Source organism: Colletotrichum truncatum (genome assembly GCF_014235925.2).
Source record: "Colletotrichum truncatum strain CMES1059 chromosome Unknown Contig_0001, whole genome shotgun sequence".
In the NCBI taxonomy this organism is placed as follows: domain Eukaryota; kingdom Fungi; phylum Ascomycota; class Sordariomycetes; order Glomerellales; family Glomerellaceae; genus Colletotrichum; species Colletotrichum truncatum.
The window spans coordinates 3965867-3983612 of record NW_027222398.1 but is presented as its reverse complement, the minus strand read 5'-3'; the positions used below and the strand labels follow the sequence as shown (position 1 = coordinate 3983612).

The following is a 17746-nucleotide window of genomic DNA, read 5'->3' as shown; positions in this document are numbered from 1 at the left end:
ATGGCCGTCAAAGTATAAATCAGCGTAGCATCGACCAATCAGGTCAGTAAGTGCGAGCGACGTACCCTTACTTTGAAAAGCCATGGGCACCCCCGGCCATGACAAGCACTTACAATGTCTCAAAGAGTAGATGTTAATCCTTTGACTAATAATGGCACAAGTATCGTACATGTGCTTCAACCTGCTAGTGTGCCTCGTCGGTCATCAGTGACACCAACAGACTTGTAACAAGACAAGTCTAGAAACAAGCGTTGAACCCCGGCTTCGTAGGTTCAAAGACAGACTAGATGACAAAGAGGAAATATGTTCACAATACCACTTTGTAAAAGAAGCAACCACATTTCAGACGAGACTGGAACTAAGGAAATAACCGCTCAGTCCCACTTCCTGCACGGGCTTCAAAGGGCCAAAGCTTCCGGAGTGGCGGGTCCTTTGTTGAATGCCACCATCTGGGTAATTCGAATCCAGGCCCCGAGTCCAAGTTCCGAGATTGTGAGTCGGGCCGCTAAACCAGTGGAACTGATCGGCCCGGAGGGTCACTCCCGTATTCGGATTCCCAGGACGTAGATTCGCTCGAATAACCGCCTTGAGCTTGCCGCACATGCGGGATACGTGCGTGCGTGCGGTTTTTTTTTCTTTTTTTCGGACGATGTTTGACCACCTTGCAATAGGAAACAAATGGGCGGCACGAAGCGTCCCGACAGAGATTGGATTGTGAGTCTTGCTTTTGCAATGGTACTTATTGGTCTGAGCTTGACTTTCAATCCACTCGTGGGTCAAGGTAACTCAAATCCGGTCACGAGGAACTGAAAAGTGAAGAGGCAAACGAGGCAGGCTAAACTTGGGCGAAATGTTCAGTTATTGTGAAACATATGTCAGCTTTGCTTTGTACAAAGACGTGTGTTGAGCTCTATACACAATGAACCAATCTAGCTCGAGTGAGCTCGGGTTCGGGGACGCCCCAGTACCTTTGTAGACCCGTCCATTAAAAACTTGACACAAGAAAACCAAAAAGCAGAAACTAGGCAAGAATGAATAACTGCCAAAAAGAGAAACAGAAGCGTACTTGACAGGTGAGGGAAATGTCCGTAGGGGTTGGTGGTGTTTGTGTAAGTATGATGATATGGTATATTCGAAGTGAAAAGGGAGTGAGGATGCCCCCCGGGATGGTATCATTGTTTGTGTTCTTGCGTCTGCTACAGCAGAATTTTGTCCGGTGGTTTTGTCTTTGTTTTTTATTTTTCCGTTTGCCGTTTCTGCGCCGTTCAAAGTCCCACTTGGTTTTGGTAAGAAAAGTAAAGGAACCGGCCGCCCTATCATCTGGAGAATCCTAGTCGCATATAAAATAATTCGTTGCTCATTCAGGCCGGTGCAATCTTGACGTCGCCTTCGTAGGGTTGCGACTGAGGTAGGACTGTATCGCCATGGTCTCTCTTCTTCTTGCCCAGCCGTTCGCACCATTCTTCGGCGCTAACGATGGTTCCGTCAACAACACCGCTGACTTGTGCCATCATGTCGAGTCCTTCCTTGGCGAGGACAAGGACGCGGTGAGCACCTTCGCGCATCGCTTCTTCCTGCGCCTTATCGCCAGTCTTGTCACCCTGCTGCTGCTCGACGGCGCTGGCATAGCGGAATCGCTGCGGCAGGGTAGTGAGGTGACGACGAACGAGAACGCGTGCATTCTCGGGCAAAGCACCGCCGGCGTACTTGGAGACTGTGTCAATGCATGTTTTCAAAGTTCTCAGAATGTCACCCTTGAAGCGAGTGATTTGACCTGCCAGTTGGTTGCGTTTCTGCTGCTCCGCCGGGTCAGGTTGACTGTCAACCATCATGTGATCGCCGTCACTGTTAGAATCAGACTGCTCCGCTGGTTGGCCAGCCTTCTCATATTGTTCAAGGGCGGTCTTGAGATTATTAATGACGCCACCAAGATGTTCGTTAGCCCACCGCAACCACCGCAAACAGTACTTTAGGCTCCGAAGGCTCTCATCACTCATTGCAACGCTGAGGCCCGAGGTAGACATGATCAGCCGGGATTGCCAAGCGGCATTTGATGAGCCAGTGGGTCTTTCTGCCTTCTCATTTTCAGTATAGGCCGGGGAACGGTAATCATCATACGCAGGCAAGGTGTCGATGGTGCTTGCCCTTGACAGACGGCGGTCGTGCTTGAAGACATAAGGATCCCGTGGGGAGTCGACGTCAGGCATGACGTTGGTCTGTGAGTCGGCCATAAGCCGAGCCAAATCCTCTCCGGTATCGACCTTTCGGCGCTTATGGGACCCTCCGTCGGCAGCTTCCAAGTCAGTCGACTGATGCCGTCGACCAGCACCCAAGAACCAGCGAACACCACCCTCAACACCCGTCTTACGGCCAACAGTACCCACAGTATTGGCAATTGGCGTCAGATATCCTTCCACATACTCGGCACTAGACTTGAAACGAGGAGAGAAGTTCTTGGAGTTGTTGTAGGCCGAAGTGGCATTCTCAATGGTGTTGGCGATGATGGGATGAGAGGTCGTCAGGAGGGAGAGAAGGGGCTCTTCGGCGGGAGTCTGAGGTTTCGGTTGCGGATTTGAAGTGACGGATACTGCAGGCGAGCCTCTAGGGAGAGGAGTGTGACGAGCTGGGGGTGAGTTGATGAAGTCTAGTATATCATGTTAGTCATTTTGTCACTGCCGGGCAGGTAAACAACTGGTAACGTACCAGCTCGCAGGTCACCAAGGGCTTCGGCTGCCATTCGCACATCTGGATCGTCGAGGCTAACACTCGCGGCTCGTCCTTCGTAGAAACGGTCTGGGGATGCCGCGCTCATGGCGCTATTGCTGATTACGTCGAGGTCCATTCTCGCAGGCGAGTCGGCAGGCTGAGCATGACTAGGTGTATAATACGTGGTGAAGGGGTTGAGGCTCGGCCAGTGGGTCAGAGGAACAGTATTCGTCGAGGCGCGGGTCAGGACTGGTAGTTGTTGCTGTTGTTTTTGTTGTTGTTGAGGTGGTAGTGGTGGTGGTGGTGGTTGATGACGTTGGGGTTTTGGTTGTGGTTCGATCGGCTGTGACAATGGTGGAGGAGCAAAGCGCGGGGGCGGAGGAGGACCTGTCACAGAAGAGAGAGATGGCAGGTTGTGACCAACGTTATCATTATGTTTGGCGGCAGGAAGGATAGGTGCAAGTTCGGTAGTCGGGGCGTCGGGAAATCTTAGTAAGTTGGGATCGTGGGACTGTGCATGCGCATAGCTCGGGGGAGCATATGAAGGCAGCTGGGACGAGATGTGTGTCGGGTCGAAGCGAGTGTGGGAAAGGACGTGCTTGTTCTTGGACGACGGAAAGGAAGATGAGGAGGCGGTGGTAGTTGATGAAGGACCAGTAGCACCAAAAGTAGTGGCGGCGGCGGCGGTGGTGGTGTGAGTAGTAATAGAAGTAGTAGCGGGAAGAAGAGTAGTGTGAGGGCGGGTATGAGTGGTGGGAGCGGCGGACGAGGAAGATGGCGGCAGCTGGCGGTCGCCAGACGCAGGCCCGTGCAGCATGTGATTTTGGCTCATGCTCTGGCTCAGGCTCAGGTCCATTTGACAAAGTATATTCCGACGGCGCCTCGAAATTTTTTTATTTTTTCCCTTCCTGGCGGGGAGGGGGTCGGCGGAGGAAGAGTCTGGCTCAGGTTCCCCAGGAATCAGTTCCGGGAGGGAGGACTCGATACAAGGAGGGCCACCAGCAATGACCAGGGCGAGCAGAATGAGGACCAGGAGCGAGACCGGCGCGCGGGTGTCTCAGCGATCAACTCCGGGCTGGCATGAGTGGAGATATGACTCGCCAGTCACCAAAGGCCGTTTGGTTTGATTGAGGCGGTTGAGGAACGTTGAAATTTTTCCTCCTCGCGTGTTTTCCCCTGGAAGTTTTGCGACGAGTATAGACTTAGATGTAGGCGTGTGCGTGAGCGTGCAGTTAATGCTCCAAAGCAAGGCGTGTGTGCAAACACGCGCAGGTAGGATGAATCAGATTAGGAGCTGAGGGAGAGGAGAAGAAGGATTTAGGGTGGCTGCGGGCGGCGCGAGCGAGGTTCATGTAGTATAGTTTGGGTAAAGTGGCGAACGATAATTAACACGACGACGGAACAAACCCAGCGGACAAGGGAGGTAAGAGGAGACGAGTTTCGGGGTACAACCGTCTGACTGAAGTGGCTGTTATTTTTTTTTTTTGCCCACCCTACTTTCCGACGGGGGGAACCGTAGACTGGATGGAATGAATGAGTGAGTGAATGAATAGTCGGTCGGTTTGCTCGTATAGAAAGATGTATGGGATGGAGAGTGGTGGTTTTGGAGGATGAGTCTGTCCGTCGAATAGGTCCTCCTGACGATACCACAATAGAGGATGGGTAATTAATTTAGTGGTGGTGTTGGTTTGGGCCTTGGGTGTGTGTTGACGCTTTTTTCTTCTTTCTTTCAGACGAGATGGGGGATGACGGATGTATCTGTCCGTCCGTGTCTGGAGGTGTGTGCGCCGGACGGGAAACAAGGTACCATGCTGGCTGAAGCCAAAAGCGATGGGGGATGGGTAGGGAGAGGGAGGGATGACGGGATTGACTTGATGATTGATGGCTAATTGATTTGATTGACTGACCTGGCCTGGCCTGACTGGGCTGGTGATTGATGGGCTCTGAGATGACGGACGGGGGTGTGTGTATGTGGGAAGGGGAGGGGGCGACAGCCGCACTAGGTCAGCGGATACGGATATGGGGCAGGTAGATACTTGGATGCAGAGGCAAGAGGTGGTATTCGCCAGCAAAAGCATCAACAAAAACAGTAACAACAACAACAGGACCAAAAAAATCAAAAGCACAAGCAAGCATATGCATAGGCAAGGTATATGCTAAGTGTGGACTAATCATTACATACTACATATCTGTATACGTACTACATGGGCATTTTACATCTTCAGACAAGGCAGGCACGATGGGGGATGGGCCATGATACCAGTGGTTGTGACGGCAATCGCGATGGATACACCCCGTGTGCGCTTGCCATGCCACACAAGGGCAAGAGCATTCGGTCTACAAGTAGCTGCCTTGCTTCAGATACCTTTCTGCCCTTCCTGCCCTGCCCTGCCCTGCCTTCTTAAGAAGAAAGACCACCTCCACAACAGGCACACACAAGAAGGTATCACGGGCGGGGACAGCAGGTACCCGGTGGTCCCAAGGTTCCAAGGTTCCAGACGATGGATGGGGGGGCAGGAACCATATTGGGAATGGCCCACTACAGCCAGCCGCAAGTTGGTTGGGGGGAAGGATGGCACAATGGGAAGCGAGGGAAGGGAAGGCACATTGGCACAGACAGAAAGGGCAGTCAGAAGCCAACCGAAGAAAAAGCAGGAGGGAAAAAAAAACCGATAAGGCGGAATACTACGAGAGTCCGTCCAGCCGGGACATGACATGATAGGCTTTACGGCGGCTAATTTAGTGGTCATGAACGGCTACAGACAGTCTGAGCTCCTCCTCCTGTGCACTCCCAGGGGGGAGTACTCCGAAAGACCTGGATTGCCATGTTTCGGCATTGTCGATTCTAACGAGACGGGGGGAGAAAAAAACACGTGCAATTCTTCTCGATGATCTCTACTTGCGGTGCCGAGTATGGAGTACATGCATACCTCACTCAAGTTTTCTGCCCGCCATTTCGTCTCGTCCTGTCTGCCCAGGCTGCTTGATTCGTTCCGTGGGGGGTCACCACCCACCTCCTACACCACCACCACCACCATCAAGCACCGAGACCACACCGGCAAACATGCTTCAACATCAGAGACATCAGTAACTGTAGTGAGCAGATCGTTTTATTTCCGCCCACATTCCTGGGCTTGCAGCGCTCTCTCGCCCCAAGCCGCCCAATAGTCCGACCCAATCACCACCTTAATCCCCGTCCACGTTTCCCCATCGGGACAGGTCAGCCGCCCATCCTATCTGCAGGCTGGCCTCCGGAGTACCGCCAGCAGTAGCATTGGCAGCAGCAGCAGCAGCAGCGGAAGCAGCAACAAACGGTCACTCAGTCCGTCTTGTTGGGAAGTCTGCAGGGTCCGAGGCACTGGCTCACTGTTGAAAGATGCTAGATGCCTCTATGCTACAGCAGATGGTGTACCTACTACGCATACTTTGTACCCTGCTCGCTTATTGCTTCTTGTTGACCAAATGTGGACTGCTTCGCCCGAGGAGATGAATTAGCCGACGTCGATGAAGGTGGCAGTCGGTTACAGTAAAAGACGAAAAAAGATCATGCTCGGCAGTCAGCACACAGTCCCTCCCCCAAACCTTGGTGATAATAGGGTTACAGCTTGCTATGGCCAGACATGTGTTTCTCCTCTACTGCGCTGTTGTAAGTGGCCCAACATGCCTCCAAAAAGGTCTCACGATGCCGCCGCCCCCTGACCTATCTGACACACACACATACACACACACACCTCTTTGCTAAACCGCATCTTTATGTGTGCTGGTCCAGCCGCCACAGGGAACAAAATTCCTTTTTTTTTATTCCCTTTTCTGTTTTCTTGGATGGGAACCTGTTTGGAATGGGAGGGGGCCGCTCCAAGCACGTGCGCTGGGAAAATTCAATAATGATGATGCCAATTCACTGCCGATCGCCTCAGAGGCTTGCTGTAAGTCCGCCCGTTTTCCCAGCTGGTTAGGCGCCCGGCAGGGACACACCTCGTTTCTCACTTTGGAGGGAGATCCGCCCCAGAGTGGCCTAAAGGGGATTAAGGAAGGTCAGGGCCAAAAGTTGGGGAAGCACGTGTCAGACTTTTTTGGGCCGTCATCACATGCATCTGAGTGGACGGACGGGATGAACAAGTATCTTAGCATGTGCATAGCTGGTGCTGTTAGTACACAAGCTGAAGTTGTGCGGTTGCTCACTAACGAATACAGCTCACAGTGGTCTCGGTGCACCAACGGTCAGTCGCCTAGCCGGCATTCGGCCCCACGCATGAGCGTCACCCACACGACTTCTGGTTGGTTCGAGGCTCGCTTCTCGCTACGTCACCCCTGACACGGACTCCTTCTTTCCATGTGAAAGCGAAAAAATCGGAGGGAAGGGCCGTTCGGAAGTCGGGACACCCTCGTTTGGTTGAGACTCGGGATTACATAGTGCCTTTTTTTTTTTTTTTTTTATCTCTTCCTTGCTGATTTTTCTTGTCTTCAACCTTTTCGTTTCACCCACCCCCCATTCCCTTGTTTCCCGTCTGTCCCTTCCCAGAACCCGATATCGCAATATCAACACCAAAAATCACGTGCTAATTATCAGCCGTTGGAGATGTGGGGAACAGTGACAGAAGGGGCCAGATGACCATCAAATGACCCATGCAATTTTTCGAGATCCGCCCAAGGGTCCAGTTTGTTCCCGCTGACGTTCCTCGCTATCGCGCTTTTCCATGGGTTTTCCATGCCTCGCCAATGTAGCACACTCCGCCGACTTCCGCCCTGCCCCCTCTACTTTCCTAGTGTACATACGTACTACGTAGTAATAACTGATGTCGGTAGCGGTACGGATACTTCAGCCCTCCATCCATCCACCGCGGGCCTTTGAGTTTGTTCCTGTGTTGATGCTTGCTTGTCACTTGCGTTGACCATCTGTTGTCTTCCTTTGCACATAGAGTCTGACTTTCCAATTCCCATGCCAGATCAAACTGTGGAGTTGGCTGATTACCCTGGCGTAACCCGATGAAGACCCCGAGATCGACAAATGATATCAGTAACACTCGCCCGCACATGCATATCCAGACACATACAAACACAAAAAGATAAGGCCACACATATACACGCAACCACAAAGCCGACCAGACTCGGGAACTCGGAGAGGGCAAACTTGCTTACTTGCCAAGTTTTCCTTAGTATTGCGTGCGTTTGGGAAACAAAACCCCATTTTTCAACGGCCTTGTTCCTTTCTCCCTCGCCTCGACTGCGCGACTCAGGCACGTCTGCTACCCGCTCTTCTTGACTAGTTTTCCGGCACCAATATTGGCCATGTGATGACATCTCAGACCCGGGCAAGTGGATCGTCCGCGTTTCTCATCCAAGCACAAGCTACCATTCGCCTCACCTCCCTGCGTCTTCGCCTTTTCCATGACATAAAACATGCAGATTGGCTCGATTACTCGGGGAAGTGAACTCACGCTGGCCGATGGTTGGCACTCCCTCGTCCATCTGGCAATCTACTTAGCATCTGGCCAGTAGCTTAGATCTATCTACCCACGGGCCGGGCGTCACGCATCGCAGCCTGTCCCTTGCTTGTGACTGTCAGCAGGACGAGAAACCGCAAACTCAGGCAGGACCCTTGACGCTAACTTCAAACGAGGCGCGCAGGGCGCCTGTCAGGAGGGAGCTGTTTCGTTCACTGAACCTCGGCGCGCCAGGAACTCGACGTCGAGGAAGACCTAGCATTCCATGGACGCTTGTGACAGAGTGAAGACTTGCTGGACTATGCTTCCAGAAACGGCCGTTCAGCTGCCAGCTGGGAAGGGGTTTGCAGACCCTGACCACTCCGGACTTTAGCCTCTCGCGAATGAAATCACAGCGATTCGGTGGTTGACCGAATACGATTAAAAGAAAAGTACTTTTGCGGCACAGTATGTTCGGTTCCTCTGACGCTGCCCAAGCAACGGAAGGCATTTCTCACTCGAAAGCAAAGAAAGCTATACGCGGGCAGCTCTTATGGCACCATAATGGGTTTCCTCTGCGCGTCTCGAAATCGCAGTTCACATCAACGACAACACGATGGATCCAGCAGAATGCCAGTCCAAATGTGGTTGGATAATGCGCTGCACTGTCTAATGGACGCGGTGAAGAGGAAAGGAAGGAAAAGTAGAAAGCATTGGGGAAAATTTCGGCATGATGTAGGTCAGCCGCATGCCCCACAGCTGTGCGGTCAAATCACGTGCTATCTCACTTGATGACCTTTCCCCACATCTGCTGTGCTTACTAAGAAGTCCCTGAGTCCCTGAGGTGATTATCAAAAGTAAGCTCAGCCACAATAGCTGTCAGGTAGCGCCACAGCTCTCTCCGCGCCTCTCCTCAAAGGCCCCCAAGACGTAAGGCTGTCATTTCGATGGCCCGTGCTCTCTGGACAACCAAGGAGACATCGTGGTTTCAATATCGCCAGCTGCCTTCGCGCGGTCACCACGACAAGACCCGCGAATTAATGACACCTTGCCAACCGCTGCCTTTCTCAACGTTTTGACATTCTGCCGAGCTGCTTGGTCGCACAAATTGCATGATCCCGTCTCTTCTACTGCCGTAATTCGTCTGGCCAGCGTGCCAATTGACTTCTACCGCCTTTCTTCCTTCGCCGACTGCCCCTCGATCGTTCCCCCCCGCCTTGGCAACACACATCCACCATGGCTTCCGCCGTCTTTTTCCTCGACTTGAAGGGCAAGGTGCGAATGGCGATGATCTCAAGCATGGTGTGGGAAACTGGAAATGCTGATGACGTGTTGCGATAGACCCTCCTTGCCCGAAACTATCGCGGTGACATTCCCATGTCAGCTGTCGAGAAGTTCCCCATCCTCCTCAGTGAAGCAGAAGAAGAGTCATCTGCTGTGCCTCCATGCTTTTCCCACGAAGGTATCAACGTACGTACTAGGACCATTCAGCTTGCTCGGCTCAAGCTTGACTGACCGGCCACGCACCGCATTAGTACCTCTACATCCGCCACAACAACCTCTACCTCCTCGCACTGACAAAACGAAACACCAACGCCGCCGAGATCCTACTCTTCCTCCACAAGATTGTCGAAGTCTTTACAGAATACTTCAAGGCCCTCGAGGAGGAGTCTATCCGCGACAACTTCGTCATCATCTACGAGCTCCTCGACGAGATGATGGACTTTGGCTACCCGCAGACCACCGAGTCCAAGATCCTGCAGGAGTACATCACCCAAGAGTCGCACAAGCTCGAGATCCAGGCGCGCCCGCCCATCGCCGTTACCAACGCCGTCTCCTGGCGTTCTGAGGGTATCCGTTACCGCAAGAACGAGGTCTTCCTCGATGTCGTCGAGAGCCTTAATCTCCTCGTCAGCGCTAACGGCAACGTGCTCCGCTCCGAGATTCTTGGTGCCATCAAGATGAAGTGTTATCTTTCCGGTATGCCCGAGCTGCGTCTCGGTCTCAACGACAAGGTCATGTTCGAGACGACAGGCCGCACGACGCGCGGCAAGGCCATCGAGATGGAGGATGTCAAGTTCCACCAGTGCGTGCGTCTTTCGCGCTTCGAGAGCGACAGGACAATCTCCTTCATCCCACCCGATGGCGAGTTCGAGCTCATGAGCTACCGTCTCAACACCCAGGTCAAGCCCCTCATCTGGGTCGAGTGTGTTGTTGAGAGCCACAGTGGGTCGCGTATCGAGTACATGCTCAAGGCCAGGGCCCAATTCAAGCGAAGAAGTACGGCAAACAACGTCGAGATCATCGTCCCCGTCCCCGACGACGCCGACACCCCGAGATTCAGGACCAACATTGGTGCCGTTCACTACGCCCCCGAGCAGAGCGCCATCGTATGGAAGATTAAGCAGTTCGGCGGCAACAAGGAGTTCATGATGAGGGCGGAGCTGGGTCTCCCGTCCGTCAGAGGTGATGACGAGCACGGTGGTGGTATGACGGGTGGTTTCGGCGGTAGTATGGGCGGTGTCGGCGCACCGGGCAAGGGCGCCAAGAGGCCGATCCAGGTCAAGTTCGAGATTCCTTATTTCACGACAAGTGGTATCCAAGTGCGGTACCTCAAGATTACAGAGCCAAAGGTAAAGTCTTCTCGATTCTTGCGCCAACAACTGGGGTTTTGATGCTAACTATCGCAGCTGCAATATCCGTCGTTGCCGTGGGTCAGATACATCACCCAGTCAGGAGACATAGCCGTGAGACTGCCCGACGCGGTTTAAGGCATTGCCGTGGGGCGTTTATATGTTTGTAGTTTCAAAAAAGGGGGCCTTGATTCACCCGTTTTCGTCACGAACGAAGAGTGAAATGGGAGCCATACATCTTCAAGCGATGGGCGATGATAGTAGACACGTCAAAAGCTCCGCGCAAGGACCTCTAGGATCAAGCGGGTACCGAATGAGTATGGAGTCAATAGAACAGGAGACGGACGCATGATGTTGGAGCCATGAAATATATCAAGTACTTTGAACAAAAGCTTTCGAGCAAACGTGGTGCCTCCCTGAGAGGCGCAGCTTGCTCGTGTTACAATACTGTTGCTGCACGTTCGGGCTCGCATGAGCGCGTGGTGGTGACAATTCAATCCAAGACAAGGAAAGAAAAAGGAAGGAAAATCATTTGAACGTTGTAGGACACGTCAAAATGGATGACAATCAAATCATGGAGAGAAACCAGGAGGGGTCCGGGGGGGTGCCTGAGTGACCTGAGTGACAAGCCGGTGCCGTCTCCGTCCACATTGTCTCCCCTTGTTGGTCCTCCCCCTTTTTTCAAAGTCATCCAATAAGTGCCTTGTGAGTCTGCTCAAAGTCGAGAATGCTCTCATAGTTTGACCCCTCGGGGTTGTAGGAATCGTAGCATATCTGCACCATTACTCCTCGAGGCGGGCCTTTCGAACCGGGGTCTGCGGACACGCGAAAGTGTTAGCTGGTTTTTTTTCCTGTTTCTCTTTTCGCTACTTTTCAAACAGGAATTGTTGCTTACCCGCGCGATGGTGTCGTGGGTGGCCATACCAACGATTGTTCCTCCACATGTTGTGCGTGAAGACGTCGTCGGCGTGCCCAGGTTTCCGGCTTAACGCCATGAGTCCGATGATGACTCCCAAAGTGCCACCGAGTCCCTTTGATGGTGGCGCTGGTTCTGCGTGGCTTGTAGGTGCCGCGTAGGTCTCGGGCAAGAGACTCGGCATCCACGATGCCCCTCTACCAGCGACATGTCGTTCCGAATCGCCACAAACCCAAGTCATTCCACGTTCATGCTTATCGTGGTCAAACTCCAGAGGACTCCATCGGTGGTTGATTTCCATTTCCCCGATCGCAGAAACATCTGCATCTGTGTAGATGCATGGGAGGAAGCGCCAGCAGTTGAAGACGCTGTGGGTGCTGTATACCTCCGCGACCTCACAGCTCGACTCGACCTCCCCGTACTCGTTGACGGTGTTGAAATTCATTTCGACACGTCCTTGTAGACCTCGATCTCCCCTGAACCAGGTGAACTCTGGAGCCAGGTTGACGACGCCGTCCTGGTATCGCCATACTCGCCCAGGAACCTCATTGCCATAACCTTCGGAAGTAGGAGGTGGCTGCGGGCTTCCCCACCTATCGCTGAGCGGTCTGAAGCCATGTTCCTCGCCGAGGATTTTGAATTCGTTGACTACGAAAAGGAAGCTGAAGGGTGCAGAAGATGTCGACTGCTCCTGTTTACTGCTGCTGCCCTCCTTTTGCTTAGGATCCCTGGGCCTCTTCTCTCTTTTTTTGCTTGACCTGTGGCCTCGCTGGTGTTGTTAGTTATCGGGTTCGAAAAGCCAGTGGGGGAGGTCGTATACTACTGGTGAGAAAAAAGACATGTTCCAATGTTTTTTTTTTTTTTTGGGTTGTCGAATAATTCAGTGTGGTGTGAATCCGGAAGCTAGATCCGGCCGTCAGATTGTCGCCAGCGTCACGCGCAGAAAGGTTGGCTGCTGATCTCGTCAGAAATGACAGACGTACAACGACAGGTGTTGCCTTTTGTAAATCTGGCGCGTTTTAGGCTATGAATCACGACGAACTAGCCCATGCCGTGGCCTAATGTTCATCGTTCAGAAGAGCCTCAAACGACGTGTCACTCGCCGTTTCGACAGCATCTCGTCATATTTGGGGTGTGGGCGGCTCCTGCGAGACCAAAACTACCCGAGCCCAACTCTTCAGCATTGCTGCCCTGCTTTCGTTTCTTATTTGGTGGTAGGCCCGTCAGTTTGGGGTCGGACTTTTGCTCCTTGTTTCCGATGAAAGGGCGGAGGCTGCGATCTCGTGATCATATCTTTCTTAGGTGGCCTGCATGCGGCCACATTTTGCCGCTGATAAATGATTGCATATCATGCATTGTAGGAGTCTTGACTCTATTCCGGGGTTGAGAGAGAGGATCTCCGCCCGTTGGGTTGACATTGTAGCTCGGCTTTGCGTGCTCTTTATGCCGTTGGAACCCAACGAATGGCAAGGGTTTGACAGCTTCTGTGGTCCTTTCCATTATGATGGATTGTGCGAGTGCGGCATGCTTTGCGCTATCGGGTTAAATTGCAGCTTCGGCGCCTCCACGTCTGGCGGGGAGGGCATCACCGTTACGGCGTGGTTGAGAATGATTGCAGGAGCTTCAACTGTCCGACTGGGATATGCCGGCTTCGACTCTGCACAGAGTGCGTGGGTCTTTTCTCTATTAGGGCTGAAGGATGGATGACTCGCATTAGAGGGAGCCAATGGATGTAGTTAACCCACACCCATGCGCTGGCTCTTATTCTTGACATGCCCACTTAGCCGCCTGTCGGTTCCAAGGTGATGCGAGCTCGGGAGCTCGGATAGGCGTTGCTTCAAGCCGCCAGAGCTCGGTACGACCGAAAATTGGTGGTACTGTTTTGGTGGGAAATGGAGCATTAGATCGCGGATGATATGACTGGCAGGCTCAATAGCATATCTCTTGGTGACTGCCCAATGACGTATCGATCAACAGGTGTCTCGCACTAGATAGGTGACTGTTTCGAAAGACCAGGCTTTGAAAACGTTATTAGCAAACCTGTGTGACGCTTCCCCACGCTCAAAGCCTTACGAGATCCGGGGCCCTATAGAATTGGGCTTCTATCATGAGACAATGAGCTTAACGAGTTGAGTTAAATGTCGCGCTACAAGGTACCCATGCAGCATGGTAGCTCGGTGAGCCCTACGGGAAACACTGCTAGCGCAAGAGTCACGCCTGATTCTTCTGATGCTCAATGCCTTAAACAAGCGGATCACTCCAAGCGATCAGGCATTTTACTAACGTCCCATACCCACTTCTGGGCACCCCCCACATTTGGGCACCCCATTTACACCAAAAACGCCGTTTTTCGAAATTCTATATTAAACTAACTACTATACTTACTAAGAAAAGAAAATATATATAAACTATGTTAAGTATAATTATAGCCATCTAATTTTTTATAAAGGTTTAAATATAATAATAGTTATAATATAGAAGTTTAAAACTAAAAGCTTTAAAATGTTAGTAGATACTAGTAACTTACTAGTATTCCTTAACATTAGAAAAATATATTTTCGCTTATATATACTTATTTAAAAAATCTAGGAAATTAATATTTATACTTATTAAAAGTATATAATTATATCTAAAAGAGATTTAAAAGTATTACTTTAGTAAATATAGTATAATTAAGGGTTAAAATTCTATAATAGAAACTTTTCTTAAGGGAAATTTTAAAATATTATTCTAAGCTTAAAGAATTTTTTACTAAGTATAAGAATATATAAATCTACTATATCTTACTTAAAAATTCTAATCATATTAGTTAAATATCTCTACCTATTTTATATATTAAGATATAGGCTAGGTAAATTAGTATTATAAATGTTAAACCTTGAATTTATAATACTTATTATCAATAATACTAGTATATAGCTACTTAAGTATTATAATTAAGTCTTAATCTATTTAACATATATTTATTCTCTTTAATAAGTAAAGTATTTAGTTTAATATAGAATTTCGAAAAACGGCGTTTTTGGTGTAAATGGGGTGCCCAAATGTGGGGGGTGCCCAGAAGTGGGTGTGGGACGTTACTGAAAATTGTATCTCAGCTCCCGGTTGGATTGGACACTTTTGTACGATTGATCGGGCAGAACAGTGTCTGCTCAACCGAGAAGCTCAACAGGTACATGATCAATCATCTAGGGGTCTTAATAAGTAGTGCCTTAGGCGGGGTTGGTGCCAACAAAACCACCGTAATCCGATGAGTAAGGCTGTCGCTGGTTGAGCACGTCAAGCACGCTTCTGGTGTTTCCGGCGCTTCTCGAAGACGAGCAGCCAATAACCACTTGCAACACAAGATTGAAGAGTCGGTGAGTATTTATGGGTTGGGTATGGCCTGTGAAAAGACCTAGACAGCCCCGTATTCCCCGTCATCGATGAACGGTGGTCTACAGCCGGCTGATGGCTGGAGAACAAAAACCCGTTAATGGTATGTTCGGTGGCGATTGGACTGAAGGAATCAGGTGCGGGGTTCGCTTGAGACAGCAGCCAACAAGATGGTACTGGGCAACTGATAGCCTCGGCCAACAGACGTTGGACCAACACACGTTGGAACGGCCCGGGGCGAGTGTGGCACCTTTGGGAGGGTGTGTATCGGGTACTTCGAAGAGCCCGAAGGTTTTTGGGCTACCCAACAGTCGAAAAATGTCTGCTTTTAGTATCGGCGCAATTTAAAAAATATTTCTCGGAGTGGATTAAAAGATAGATCATGTTTGAAAGATGTCGTAACTGACGCCATGGGTTTGTATGATGTTGAATTTGGCAGTGTTTAGCGCTGCTTAGCTTCCCACCATCTGATTTGCGGATTCCGCATAATCCCCACAGCTTTCCATTTCTTACATTGATGCAAGATTGACTTTTGATTTAACAACCATGACTTTGTTTATATTCATTCAAAATTTTTCTAGTAGAAAAAAAAAAAAAAGAGACAAGAAACCCCTTAGTTTGTTCTTGCCTTCTTGGCTGATCTTTCAGGCTCTTCCTCCTCTGCCGCCGCGGTTTTTGTAGATCCAACAAGCGCCAGAGCCTCCTGTAGGAGCCGCTTCTCGCCTAGACGCACCTCAACAGCCATCTTTTGTCTTGAGGTCAAATTGCCCGAGGCGAGAAATGCCTCATCTTCTTGAATGGATGTAGGGTACTGTCCCAAGATCTTTTGCAGCGTTGAGATAATGACTGCCTGGTACACTTCGTCTCTCTTCCGCTTGTCGGGGATAAGATCACCCTTAATTTTCTTGATGACCTTCAAAATAGCCTTAAGCTGTTCCTCAAGCTCGGCGGAAATCTCACGGACAACCGCCGGAGTGTTCAATCGGCCTTCTGAATCGGGCTCTCCGGAGTCGCGCTCGAGAACAAAGACATCTTCGAGGTCTTCGGGGTCCACCTGTTCCGCCTATTCAAGGGTCAGCATTGTTTTATCCCCCCTCGTCATCCTGGGGAACTTACAACTTGCGTCCAAAAATCATCAGAAAGGCCAAGATGCTCATTAATGCTGGCCTGCACGTGATCCCACGGGATCTCGACCACGTCGTACCGAGAGTGCTTCGGAGTAACATAACCGTATCTTCGAAGAAGTTCCGAGTTCGGGTGAGGACCATAGTAGTTCAAGATCTCCTCTCCTGCACTGATGGGGCGAAGGGCGGTGACCGAGAGGTCGTCATCTCCGTGGTTAACGTGAGCCTAGAATATGTCAGCAATTGCCCCAAGGGGGATAGCATCAAGGACCACTCACATTGAACTCGGCATCGGCGTTCAAAATGTCGGCCATGGGAACCATGCCTAGCATCGTCTTGCCGTCTTGGTCCTCAATCCAACCATCTTCCTCGTTCTCCTCCTGCTCTTCCTCGTTTTCCAAGTCGAAAGCATATGCCATGATGATGCTACCCATGCGGTGAGCCAGCTGCAACAGCTCTGCCTCACTCGGTGGCGAGATCCCCTCGGGGAAGAAAATAGACGGGTTGGCAGCAACAATTGACAGAATTCGAGAGCGGAACATCTCATCGGCCTCCTCTTTTCCAATTTTTGACAGAACTGCGCTTCCCTTCAGATGATCGAGTTCAGAAGACTCCCAAAACATAAGAGTGTCAAACTTCTCGGGAAGGACGTCAAAGTACGGCTTCCAGGGTGACGAAGAGCCTCGGAGGTACTCGTAAATCATGACCAGGATCAACGAGCCCCAGGAATCGAGAGGTTCGTTTTCCATGTCCTCATCATCCCCATCGTTTCCGGTGAAGACTTGAGGAAGCTTCTTGGGAAGCTCAGATGTCTCGACGTTGATGATGTTTTTCCTGGGAATCGTGAAGAGAACTGTTTCCGCTGGGATGTCCTTAGTGGCGACTAAGAAGTTGTTAATAACGAGAAAGAGTAGCAATTTGAATGGCACTCACTAATTCCTCTGCCAGCGTTCTGGCCTCTCAGGTCAACAATCTGAATGTCATCATGGAAGGTGGCTCCGGGCAGGGATTTAAACCAGGCCAGGAAGCTCTGAGACTTAGTCTGAAATTCGTCACCCATGGTGTTACTGTATCGAGAGTTTAAAAATCAACGTTGTTCTTTTGAAGGGTTAAAATAAGATTTAAGTGAGGCGAATGAGTTTGAGATCCTTGATTGTCGTTGTTTGTAAGCGTCTTGTAAATCTGCTTTGATTTTTCACACCGTCTTGAAGGACCAAATTTTTTCCAGCTGGCAGCACCGTGTGCGAAAAAGGTTTTGGTGTTCTTTTACTGTGTTTGGGTGACCCACTTCCGAGTTCACCTTACCCATGAGCTCCACACGACTGCTTCTACTTCTATACTTCACGGTTTCTTACATGTCACCATGAGTTCTACACGACGGCTTTGTTGAGGACGGCGTGAAATGAAATGCGGTTTCAATAATTTTAAGTATAATCATTTTATCCTAAGTAGATGGTGGATAAAAATCCCATAAACTATGAAAACAACCTGCTTAGACTGATAACGAAGTTTTTTAGACCCAGAATGGCTGAAGCCTGAATAATTAATTGCCTTCCTGGTTGAAGTTTA

General features: G+C 50.6%; 4 protein-coding genes across 4 annotated transcripts; 1 reads left to right on the top strand and 3 right to left on the bottom strand.

Moving 5' to 3' along the window:
* Positions 1 to 1361: 1361 nt before the first annotated feature.
* CTRU02_201085 (uncharacterized protein) lies at positions 1362 to 3562 on the bottom strand (the record flags this gene model as incomplete). Its single annotated transcript, XM_036730636.1, has 2 exons — positions 1362 to 2644; positions 2704 to 3562. 2 exons carry the CDS (start codon positions 3560 to 3562, stop codon positions 1362 to 1364), a joined length of 2142 nt encoding a protein of 713 aa, XP_036577660.1.
* Positions 3563 to 9365: 5803 nt separating this feature from the next.
* On the top strand, positions 9366 to 10900 carry CTRU02_201084 (adaptor complexes medium subunit family protein; the record flags this gene model as incomplete). Its single annotated transcript, XM_036730634.1, has 4 exons — positions 9366 to 9404; positions 9471 to 9599; positions 9665 to 10762; positions 10820 to 10900. The coding sequence occupies 4 exons, from the start codon at positions 9366 to 9368 to the stop codon at positions 10898 to 10900; spliced, it is 1347 nt and encodes a 448-aa protein (XP_036577659.1).
* A 549-nt stretch (positions 10901 to 11449) lies between these two features.
* CTRU02_201083 (uncharacterized protein) lies at positions 11450 to 12519 on the bottom strand (the record flags this gene model as incomplete). The annotated part of the gene is made up of 3 exons (XM_036730635.1): positions 11450 to 11577; positions 11658 to 12447; positions 12499 to 12519. 3 exons carry the CDS (start codon positions 12517 to 12519, stop codon positions 11450 to 11452), a joined length of 939 nt encoding a protein of 312 aa, XP_036577658.1.
* Positions 12520 to 15666: 3147 nt separating this feature from the next.
* On the bottom strand, positions 15667 to 17237 carry CTRU02_201082 (set domain protein; the record flags this gene model as incomplete). The annotated part of the gene is made up of 4 exons (XM_070203792.1): positions 15667 to 16116; positions 16170 to 16403; positions 16456 to 17084; positions 17111 to 17237. The coding sequence occupies 4 exons, from the start codon at positions 17235 to 17237 to the stop codon at positions 15667 to 15669; spliced, it is 1440 nt and encodes a 479-aa protein (XP_070062374.1).
* Between the last annotated feature and the right edge of the window lie 509 nt (positions 17238 to 17746).